We start from the raw sequence: 12,499 nt of genomic DNA, 5'->3' as shown, positions 1-12,499 counted from the left end.
GTGACCAAGGCAAAGCATTAACTAAAGGCAAGAGATTAAACAGCCCATTATAGGCCACCAAGGTAAGTTACCATTGACGTGGAAGAGTCACCTGCACAGACACCCCAAAGCTAAGGAAAGATGCAGCATTTCTGTCACTGAAGGCTCACTTACCATTTCTGGTCACTGCCGCCTGGCTAGGCCACACCAGAGCACAGAGTCCTTCCAGCTCCTTCTGTGGCACCCAACCCCTTCTTCACTGCCAAAACCCTCCCCCAGGGATGGAGCTCCTGTGGCCAAGGAGGAACTGAAGTGCCCCAAGCAGCCTCAGCTGTGGCCACCAGGCCTGCACCAGAGCTAAGGGCAGCAGGTGTCAGCCCCAGCCCTGCACCTCTCACACCCTCTGCCCCACATCAACAGCCTCCCACAGGTCCTGCCCCGAACAAATTAATGTTTTCTAAAGTACGAACACCTGAGGTGTCTTAAAAATGGCTTCTACAAAGCACTGGGAAGCAAGCAGCCAAGAGCAGCCCTTTCCCATTAGAGAGCATGTGTTTCCTCTCCTCCCCCCAGGTGCTCCTCATAAATTATAAAATGGCAGCAGGCATTTATACCATCACCCTGCGGTATAGCCAGTGACATGCACAGAAAGCATGGAAAGTCAAAATACAAATCTGTTTGTGCAATACATTTTTATTTTATTTTTTAACCTTTGCAGTCATCTTGGAGTAATCATGTAAACAGTAGGATGGAATGGGATTACATTGAGTCATATGCAAATGGCTCTATAACACCTCAACAATTATGACAAGGCATTATAAATAACTTCTTTTAATAATATATATTTGCCATTTTCAGTACATTAAAGAGCTGCCATTTATCTAGGATTAGCTAGGAAGTAGTTTAAATTTTAACCTCAGAGAAACATATCTCCAAATCTGAAAGTCTTTCTAAGGTTTACCAGCTCCATAAAATCTATGTCACAAGGTTAAGCATAAGACTAACTTGGGTCAGAAGTGTTTTATTTGTAACGAGAGTTTTGCTTGATCATTGCACAAAGCCCTATTATTTTCACTCCACCTTGGTATTTTGCAGAACTTCAAGTAAAGCTTCAGTTTCGTTCTTCAAGTTTTATCACCTGTATGAGACCGGTTTCTATCATTAAGGATAAGTCAGACCAGAGACAGACACAGTAAGCAGTTTACCTTAATGACAACAGTTCAAAAACAATTCTCAGAGATTCCCCATTAAAGCATTGTCAAAATACTCTTAACACCTTCACTACTGTATATCCTCTCCTTGCTCAGATAACTATATATATTCATATATATTGTACCATACTTGTGGTACTTCTAGAAAATGGAGATTACTTATTTAAGCAGCCTCAGGCACATTCTTGAAACATAAATATCTGCAAGGCACCTCCCACTCCGTTAACAATCAGTTTGTGGACTGGCATTTAGACACACAACCAACAAAAGCTTGCTAATGCCTAGGTAATTAATTAATTTCAGAAAACCTCTAGGAGTTAAGATAAACCTGAAACTTTTTTAAATAATGGGAGATTAACTGCAAATAGCATATAATCAATTCAAATAATTTTCTTACTACTAGGATATGTAATGCATAAATATATGAAAAATAAACTTCACAGTTTTAAAACTAGAATTCAAGTTTGGCTAATAATTCTTATATATTTATGTTAATTTCTAAATGTAACAGAATAGAGGCAGTATCATCAACCACAAATACAGGTAAAATAGTATCACTCAAAGTATGAAAGAAGTAAGCTTGATAGAAAATTCCTTTTGTAACCAGTAAGTACAGCCACCTGAGTGCATTTCCACAGGCTTTTCACTTAGGGGGAATCCAAATCATCTGACATTTAGTAGCATTTTGAATATTAGCAGCAGTGGTGTAGCTGTGGGTTTTGCTGGTTCTGACTTTGTGAATTGCTAGAGAATGAAGCAGAACTCAGTGTGTGGTGCATTAATTTTCCTTTGCATCTAAGCTGGCCTCTTCGCAATCTCACAAATCGGTTTGGGGTCAAGGGACAGACATCAGCTGACACTTAACTGAGCAAACCCAATCAGTTTCACTTCATCAGGAATCTCAGTGCCATCACAGCCAGAAGCCTGCAAGTACAAACAGAAACATTTAGTATCACACTGCACAAGAGAATCTGACAGCTGGGCAATGAATTTTCCCCAAATTGCCTAGTCAAACAGCTTACTTGAAGGAAAGGTTTCAGACTGCTTGGTGTATCCTCTGACAATGCCATCAAACTGCATCCTTCATTTTAGCAAACTCTTCTAATCAATATTAAAATTTTAAAAAATACTGGGAAATGAACACTTAAAAGACCCAATTTCTTTAACTCAAGCTTTCCGTATTGGAGACAAATTTGCTTCTCATGTGAGTGTTCTATTTTCACTCCAAAGAGCAAACACTCTACACGTATGGAATGTACCTTTTACTGTTGTTCTGTAGACACCAGAAGTCTCACAAGTTCAATTATCAAGTCTCTTTGTAATAACAATCCACTGAATTTTAAAACAAGAGACTGAAGCAGTCTACGAAGAGTAAATTCTAGTATTCAAAAAGGACATCTTTCTGACAGTAGAATCTAGTACTTAAGATTGTATCATTGAGATTCTTCAACTAAAGTTGGTTATGGTACTAATGGCCACAAGTAGTCAGTTCATTATTTGCGAATAACAGTAAAATATATAACCACCTTACTCAGGACTGAACTGTTACTTTAGGTTTGGTAAAAAAAAAATTACACATGCTTTAGCCAAGATAGTTTTATATTTTTACTTTTAAATATAATAGTTGCTTCTGCAGGACAGAAGTGACTAAATTTTAAATCAAGGTTCCAATGCATTCTTCACCTATGTGATAGATAAAAACAAAATAACATTACAATTTTATGAACAGTGTGTAATATTAAATTGCTTAGATGCCTTCAGACTCTTTGGTATATTCCAAAAAAGCATCAGAATTATTGGTTCACCCTATAAAAGTGCTCTTGATCCTTTTATGCACTAGGTTCAGTTGAATCTTTCAGCAGAACTGGCTAATAAGGAAGAAAGCTCCCAGACTGAGAAAATAATGTGCACTGAGTGACATTATCCATGGAGTTTCCATGATCAAAAATTACTTTCATCGCTCACTCAGTACTTGTGGAAGCATTGCATTAGGCTACCCATTCAAATTTACTTTGATCAGACAGAAGTTCTCTCTTCTGAGAGGTCTTATTCCATCGAAGCAGCAAATTAAAGGTCTGAAATCATTACCATTGGTTTCCCTTATGATCTCACAATGTTTTTTGGATTAGGAAATAACTAAATAAATGGAGTTTCAATTTTTGATTTAAAATATCATGGTAAAAAGAGCTAATATTAACATCACGCTATACTCTAGCTAGCTATCATTTTTCTCAAAGCCACACTAAGTAACATATCTAGATGCATTAGATTTTTAAATGCTTTCCTTATCAATAAAGATTGTCTAACATTTAATGCACCTGGAACATATTATCTTATATTTAAGCTTATATTAGCTTATATTACAAGAAAAACTCTTAGTACTTGCAATTCATCATTTAGCGGTGGAATGCATTTTTTTCATTAATGTTTTTTTCCTTTTTTGATATGAAAAATCCTTACTTAAAATGCAAATTATGCTATGCAATAATTTTGTGTTTCCTTGAGTGTTGCTAAGATTACTTGTGTATTAAAGCAGCTTGCTTCCCAAAGCATAGACAGCTGGATGCTGCAGGTAAGTCATTATTTTGTGTTAGCCAAGACAATTAATGGAGGTTTAGTACTAATTACATTCTATAAAATGATACCATTGATGCACTGATAAAAAAGTATGCAAGAAGGACATCCAACCTAGCAGACACCTCAATTTTGTAACTTTCTTTACTATTTCAGCAATAATTATATGTAATAATAATAAGTACCTAAGCTGTTCTTTTTCCTCAGAGATGAAAATGCTTGCTGTTTGAATAGAAACACAATACCATCAATCTGAATGCAGTGAGATACTAATCAGATTTCTTGTCCTCAAATAGCAGTAACTAATCCTAGACTCAAGAGCACTTTTCAATTGAAATATCTGAATGGATATGGGATTAGTTACATTTAGACTTTGAATCTCTATGTAGTATTTCCCAACAAAATGTGTTTTAATCAAGTGGTATACAAGTATTCTCAAATTCCATGAGACCTTGCTAAGAGGTAACAAAGATTCAGTAGAGTATACAAACAAATAACAGGGTTCTCCTAGGTAACGATCTGTTTAGTAACTCTATTATATAATATAGAAACAGTCAGAAACAGAGCAGATATTAAATTAATCCAAAGATAAGAATTAATTAGGATACTTTTTGTGGTTATGTTCTTTTCCTGTGAAGTAGGGAAGTTATGTAGGAAACAGGTTAAAAATATCAGAAAAAAACTTTAAATTAATCCCAGGAATTGTTACCTAGCCAATGGAACTTACCTTGAGAAAGGACAAAGTCATTGATTTCAGATTTTCTATTAATTTTGATTATGGTAAGCAGTAAGATTATAACAGCATTCAGTGACCGGAAGCTGAAATACTGTGTGATATTGACTGCACTCCTGCAATAAATCCAACTGAATCACAGGAATATCTTGACCTAAATTTTCAAGTAGATTTGTTTTCAATATATATGAACATAAACTGGATATGATGCAATATTACACTTTGGAATCTCAAGCCTCTATTATAAGTGTGTGAACTAGAAACTCAGACTTTGGCAGAGCTTTTGGAGCTTCCTTACATCTGATTGCTTTTGGTGAGATGCCATTAACAACAAAGCTAAGTCAGATGTTTAGACAGCAAGAAGACAGATCATCTGCAAACAGAGAAGCATCAGCCTTTAAGATATATTTAGGTAGGGAGGGCCACAGAAACAAAACCTTTTGAGTAAAAAGGTCCTTATTCCCCAACCTATTCTCAAAAGAATTCTTTAGGTTCTGGGGATTTTGTTGGAGTGTAGAGAAAAATTAGTCCAAAGGATTTGGCCAGTTAGAACTACTCAAATCTGTATTTCAAAAAATGCCATGTGAAGAACAATGCTGAATTAATGCATTATCATCAACTAGGTCACTTACTCTCAAAAAATGGCTCATCTGAAGCAGGTGCTTTCATAAACAAAGCTGTGATTCTGGAGACCCACTTATCTAACAGACATACAGGTTAGTTTTTCATACACAGCTGAGTCACTCAGCAAGAGGGCCTGAAAGCTCATTGGTTAAGAACTTTTAGTATTTACATAGCTACATATCAATAGCTATAGGTATGCAAAAATTTCAAGTTAATTTTTTATAAAATAAAAACAAATACAGCACATCAGTTCTGAATTAAGTTTTTGCAGAGTAAAGTTATTAAATTAAATCTATCATTATAGCATCAAAATCAAGCAAAATTAGGACTTATGGCCCCAGGTGCAAAATGCAGAACAGAAAACAGTCCCAGACCCAAAACCCGGGTCTGATTTTGTATAAATAGAACACGGAAAGAGGTGGGGAGGGAGAAACAGTAACAAAATACAGTGGGAGCAAGATTAACTTGCAAGTATGGATAGTCAGTTGAAACAAGGTTCAAGGAAAGAAGTAAACAGAAACAAGCAGTGGACAAGAAAACCTGCATCTAAGAAATACAATAGCAGGTGCTGGAAAAAATAGGACTGGAAAAAAATGTCCATTAGCAGAGGACACTTCAGCCAGGGCAGAGATGAGGGAGTAAGGGTAGAGAGGAGTTAATCAAAGTACTACAATGTTCTCTGCTTTACTTCCTTCTGCAATGCTTCCCAGGAGATTTCTCCCTGCAGTTTCTCACCTAAACCTCCAGCTTCCTCAGAACAAGTGTAAATGAACCTCCTTTGCCCTGAACAGTTATGGAGCTCTGTGACTGTATATATCCCGAATGTTCTGTCAGAATGGGGTTTAGGTTTTCTGCCTTCTGTATGGCAATCTCAGTCATTTTACCCATAAACACATTTACTCAGCGAAACAGCTGTAAATGAGATAAAATCCAAACTCTGTGTGAATACTGACATAATTGTTTCTTCCCTTCATGCTTTTACTTACCAGTTTAAAAGTCAATGTTTTCAAGGCCTTTGGATCGTCTACTATCTTCTGTAAGTTAGCAGCAACTGTAAAATAAAGTATAAAAAAATTCAACATGACATTGAGCCTCATGTTGAATTTTTACTTAATTCTACACACACATCTATAAATTACTGCTTGGATCATGTAATCATTCTCTGGCTATCATTTGAGAGTCAGAGGGTGTTTGAGTTGCCATAAATCCTGCCACCTTTTCTTTGCAGTCACTGAGAATTTGTGACTATGTGAATTGATTGAGGGAAAAAATCTGCCTGAAAACCTAATGATAAAAAAAAAGAAAATAAAATTAATTTTCAGTTCAGTGTACTCCACAAATTTGCTTAACAATCACACAAATGCAGGTGCAAGGAAAATAGGAAAATCATGCAGCCACGCAGAAGCTGGTTGTTGTAATGATTTTTATCACAGCACAAGTTTCTAGGAGAAGGCTGGGATCTCTATCCCATCTTGCCTTCTGTTTTGCCTGGCTGTATGTGTCTTTTTTGGGCTGGCAGTAGTACCCACAAAGACTCTTAGTGATCTGTTACTTCTCACTGAACCAGAAGAAACATAAGCAAAATTAGAGATGATACAAAAGGAGCTGGTCTTTAAAAATTAATCTGTCAGTAGGCATGACAGATACGTGGTGTAACAGAAATGAGTAGTTTAACTAGAGCCACAGAGTTGGTGTCCAGAGAAGGAAGCTGTATGCCAGAACAGAAATTGAAGGAAGGGAACAATTTACTCCTTGAAAATAAAAGAGAAGTCAGGAAAAAAAAAAGCTTTTTCGATCAAAACTCCTAAGTCACACTTCTGATTGGTCAATTTTTTAACAATATTGCTACCTTTCATCATCACCAAAAAAATATGGCTGTTTTCAGCTTCGTATTTTCACTAAATTTGCTCCCCAGCTTTGCACAGTTATAGGTCCTGAGCTAACTCAGTACACAACCTTGAGAGCCTTTGCTGAAGGCTGACTTATGACCACAAGATATCAACAGGACATCAGCAGGAGATACAGGCTCCATGCTTGGCAGAGCTGTTAAGATAAGACTTTTAAAAAGGAAATAAACAGTTATTAAATAGTAGACATTTCTTTGTTCATGGAGTAGAAAAGTGCCATAAAGTAGAGAAGCAACAAACAAGACGTTCTCCAGAAGTAACAGTTTTCATAGGCTTCACAAAGTGGTTGATACACAACAAATAGTTGCATGTTGAATGTCCCACCACTACAAAATCAGGTTCCAACTTCATGTCCTACCATCATGAGGATAAAATTTTCACTCTTACCGTGCCTATCATATACAATTCACTTTGTAACAGAAATTGGCCTCACTGGGGAAATACAGCATTTTGCCAGGAAATTTAGAGAAGGAAAAAAATTGTGCCAAACTACCACTGTTAAACACATATCAATTTAGAGGGGGAGCTGTCCTCATTTTCTTTATGATGCTGAAATAGCACTAAGGATTGTTTATACACATCTGAAAAATTTGACAAGGGATGAAAGGATGTATGAAACTAAAGCCTTAAAAGCAAGCACAAGGTACATATTGTAGAGAATACCTTTTATTAAAAAAATTACCCTTCACAGTTAAATGAACTCCACTATAGGAACTACAAGAGAAAGTATTTTCATTTTTAAAGTTTCATTATTCATTATTTTCTTTATTTTCATGATTACAAACAGTTTTCATTTTAAACATTCAACTCAGTTCCACAATGAATAAGGCAATTTTATTGCAATAACTCCTACTTGATACATACAAATGCAAGTAATGCTTTTAATTAATTAATTAATTCTTAGAACTTCATACATGGGCAAGTGCTCAGCCTCATAGCTTTTGAAGGCAGGATAGAAGCTTCTATTTTTTATGTCTTTAAAAAAAAGCCTATAAAATAGGATCATGCACTCATAAGCAGCTCCAGCTTATCCAAATCCCTGTCAAACATACAGTGGAAAAAAAAAAAAAAGAAAGAAAAGAAAAAAAAAAAAAGAAAAAAATTCTCCGGTAGCATTAGCTGGCTTCACTGAAATGGATACACAGTGCTACAAAATTTACATCCAAAAATTTCTAACTTTGCCTATTACAGAAGTCACAAAAAAGTGATCTTCAAATGTACACTCAACCTAAGGAGGGGCAGCCTTTCATTCAGTGTTGAGCAGCTGTTGAATGAGTAAGGAAAGTGAGCATGCTGCTTGGCTATTTCACCTGAATGCAGAGAATTCCAGCTGGCTTTAGGCAAATTTACTGTCAAAGTTACTATTTTAGCACTTGCAAACAGCAGCCTATTATCAGCAAGTGTTTTAATGAGTTGTATCATACAGTGGATAGGAACACTGAGGACTTCACAAGCAGTTATCTTAAAATCTTAAAACCCCCTAACCTTCCTTTATGAGAGAAGAAATTAAAATTATCAAAGCAAAAATATAAACTAACAATATATGCAAATAGTTAATTCTAATTACCTTTTTTGTTTGCTAAATAAACATCATAACAGAGTGATATTTCTGATGGATAACATTCTTCAGGAAAACAGCTTTTCAAAGAACAGAGCTCATTAAAATGCTACAGTGACACAGTTTTATTTGTTTACTTGTCGTTACTTGTAATATTAACAGAAGCCATTTTATGTATAAAATGCCAGAGAAACAACTGAAGCAAGCATATGAAATACGTTTTATTTTTGCTTCTCTGATGGGCCATAAATAGAGTGGGACATGTTTAATCAAACAGATTAAGGATTTAAGGGAGTAATGCCAGATGTTTTCAGGCTACTCCTGAAAATGAATAGCAAACCTGCAAAGACTGCATAGCATCAGAATACCAGTTCACATTAAAAACAGCCATATCTACAGTTTCTTACAAAGAACTCTTAATTTCATTAATGCACATTCAGCATTTCTTGAGTAAAACTAACATTTCATCTGTGACTTCTCATACTCCGTCTTTTAAATTTTCTGGTTTCCTGGCAATAAAAATGATTTTGCCAAGATAATGTCATTAAACCCACTCAATCAAGCCCCTATGAATGTGAATTCCCCGCAGAAGCCTGGTCTTTCTGCATTATTTGAAAGTGTAAGTAATAAATGCAACTAAGAATCAAATACATGCATGTAATTACCTAACAAAGCCATGCAGTCCCATTGGTACAATTTCATTTTTCCAACTCCTTGTTTTTAGTAGATGTTATCCTCTTTCAAACTGTGAGGCCAACAATAAGAGGTCTGAATTTGGATTCATTAGGTCTGCATTTCAGGAAACTACTTAAAAGGACTACTTAGGACTACTACTAAACCTATACAATTTGGACAACTAAGTATTCAAAGTCTCCTGAAAAACACTGAGAAATTCCTGCCAGATATATGCTCCCAACAGTAAACAATGTTCTCACATACAAGCAATTGCTGTATGTTCAGCCCTGTTCAGAATTACTGATCACATCAGGCAAGACAGAAAAATACTTACTCTTAAGTGGAACTGCTATTAGGCTTTACTGATGAACATCTCCTCCAGATACTGAAGTTAGGCTCTTTTCATGAAGGAAAATTATTTACTAGGTCAAGATTCATTAACCTTCTTAGTACAGTTCAGGTACAAAATTTCAATTTGTCTTAAATACCAAAAATGAGCCTAAAGTTTCTTAGTGCAGTTGAATCCAACTACATCTGCAAAAACTAGGGAGGAAAAAAATTATCCCACTCTCACCACCTCTCCCTCTCATACACTCCCAACAATTCTTCCTCTGTAAGTCAGTGAACAAAGTCAATTCAATACAGTAATACTCTCCCTCAAGTTAAAAAGAGCTTCACATTAGGAGTTTCTAGAGAGGTAGCAATCATTCCACTGATAGTTAAATTATTTCGAAAAGTGGAGAGAGTAGTTAAATATATGTCTCTGGAATACACTTTACAACTTATCTGTAAGATAAGTATACCACAGTTCCTATTGACAAAGCCATTTTTCTTTGAAGTACTCTGAAGTCATGCTTTGTGTGTTGTACTTCTGAATTCATAGCAGATTAGTTTGCCTGAAAGCAGCACTAATTGACAATTTTGAATCCTCTTGGAAATTCAGTTTCTATAAGGCCTGGCTATACTAGACTCAACTTTATTTTGTAATGTTTTCTCAAGATGTTATGGTCATGCTCCTATAAAAGTCAGAAGAAGAAACATGAACAAGGTAAGTGCAGAAAAAATTAAGTGGTGATGTAAAAAGCGTTGCCAGCAGTAACATCAAGGAAATAGAGTACACTTCAAATCATGCTTTGGAGCAAATGCCCTCTCCAAATGTTAGCAGCAGTTAGCACAATAGGCTTTTTGTTGTTTACAACGATAAATGAGGTGTTGGTCTGCTTTCTTCAGAAGGCTTCTGAAGGACATATAATCAACCTATGTGCCACAAATCATTCCGCGTTCCTTTGCAGGTTATGCTCAGTGACAAATAGTTGTGCCACTCTGTCAAAGTAAGTGTCTGCACTTGCAGAACATGCAGTTGGATAATAGGTCAAATCCAGCATATAAATATGCATAGCTCAGGCTGGTAATTGCAGATTTAATAAACCCACACACAGATAACTACAGTCCTCTAGCATGCATATTCTGTAGAATATACTACGAATCACTCTTTGCTTTATGACAGTTATGGCCAGGCATATCAGTTATAATTTTTAAATAAGGGACCAATATAAGCAGAGGGTAACAGAAAAAGCAGACCATCTTCAAGATCATACTTTGGGCAGTCTTAGATAGCTGTCCTCCTCCCATAATGTGACAGAACCCTTCCTAGCTATTTAAAATTCTTAACACAGCATGAAACCTAGCCCTAATGTCTTCTGAATAGGGAAAACTTGTGGAAAAGTTAAAATTAATGAGATAGTAAATAAAGCTACATGAAGTACAGGAGAACTATTTCCAGTACAATGGCGACCCAGCCAACTGGGCTGGAGCCATCTGGAATAAACACAGACACAAACAGAATCTGAAGCTTGAGATGGTATTTCTGAGGTGCTCTCAAAAGAATAATGATTCATCTGCTTTTCCATTTTGAAAACAGTGGATGGGGAACATTTGACAGCATGGTTAGGTTCAACAGTTTGCAAAGTTATTGCATGGTGTAATTCAGTTATGAGGAAGGGAAAAATATTATTCAGGCACAAAATTACTGTCACAAAAAACCCTGATAAATTATAAGCTCTGTGAAAATGAAAAATATTTTTAATAAGTGAAAAGTGAAATAATTTTTATGTAGTTCAAAATTCAGTCTGTAAGAAATAGAGACCTTCGACTGCTCCCCACTTCATCAATGGTATTGCTGTTAGAGAGGCCAAATTCAAAGCTCCACAGATTTATCGGCTTTTGTGCTGATTGTTTCAAATATTACCTTCCCCAACTGTAGGCAGTTATTTTGCCATTTTCATCCAATACATACAGTTCTACATAATTATCTGCCTTGGGAGTCTGCTGATTTGAGGATTAATGCTGTATTTTTCAGTATGAGTCTTAGGAAGCAGGATACCTGAGTGACAGGGAATACTTTGGAATGGAATTATCACTCCTGAAAATTCAGCTGCTGATAGGTCTTTCCTCCAAAGGGCTAAATTTATTATGCATGCTTCTGAGGTGGCTTCCCATATCGGAAGAGGTTCATTGCAATGCATACATTCATTTATATTTCATACTGCACAGTGGTTTTCATGCATTCGCAAGTTCATAAAGAAATCCAAACTAAGTTTTAAAACCTAGCTAGTACTGGGTGATAGTTTATTATGCAAACAGGAAGAGCAACCAACCTTCAGAGCTTTTGGTAACAATTCCTCCAGATCTCTTTCTTATCCTTATCTAATATGAGCTAATCACTCATGAACCATCTGCATGAAAGATTAAAAGGCTTTTCCAAGAGAGGTCAAAAAGGTCTTTTAAGCACAGAGAGATTCCATTAGTTAACCCAATAAGGATGGCAGTCATAGTCACTTTGGTTTATGTTGCTTAAGAGCAGTAGGAAGGGAAATATTAAAGCAATTTGAGATCTGTGATAGCTAACTAACAAGGGTTTACTGCTGGAAGCAGGTATGACTTTTATAGGAAAGAAAAAAAAACCAAAGATGCACAGCAAGCCTGTCTTATCTTCTGAGGGAGCTATTGGACACTGATAAGGGAGAAATATTAAAAACATTTAGAAATTTATTATTTAAGGCCAGAAAGGACAGGGCTCTGAGCAACCTGATCTAGAGGAAGGTGCCCCTGCCCATGGCAGAGGAGTTGGAACTACATGATCTTAAAGGTCCCTTTTAACCCTGAAAATTCTACGATTCTGATTCTATGATTTATGAAGAGGCTGTCATTAGGGATTTATTGAAGGAAGATTAAGGCT

At 36.1% G+C, this 12,499-nt stretch overlaps 1 protein-coding gene across 3 annotated transcripts in view; it reads right to left on the bottom strand.

Annotated features, from left to right (window-relative positions):
- Nucleotides 1–654: 654 nt before the first annotated feature.
- Nucleotides 655–12,499, bottom strand: part of STK39 (serine/threonine kinase 39) — an 89,395-nt gene continuing 77,550 nt past the window's right edge. For 2 of the 3 annotated variants that reach the window (XM_071747450.1, XM_071747451.1), the window contains exons 16-17: nucleotides 6,108–6,172; nucleotides 655–2,114 (exon numbers count right to left, since the gene is read on the bottom strand). In XM_071747450.1, the coding sequence (XP_071603551.1) occupies nucleotides 2,040–2,114; nucleotides 6,108–6,172 (140 nt within the window). In that variant the 3' untranslated portion in view covers nucleotides 655–2,039. Of the gene's footprint in view, nucleotides 2,115–6,107; nucleotides 6,173–12,499 lie in introns of those variants that run through there. The other variant, XR_011726562.1, reaches the window with a different exon arrangement.

Source organism: Heliangelus exortis, chromosome 6, assembly GCF_036169615.1.
Source record: "Heliangelus exortis chromosome 6, bHelExo1.hap1, whole genome shotgun sequence".
In the NCBI taxonomy this organism is placed as follows: domain Eukaryota; kingdom Metazoa; phylum Chordata; class Aves; order Apodiformes; family Trochilidae; genus Heliangelus; species Heliangelus exortis.
The sequence above is the reverse complement of the archived record's forward strand: the minus strand, read 5'-3'. Positions and strand labels throughout refer to the sequence as shown.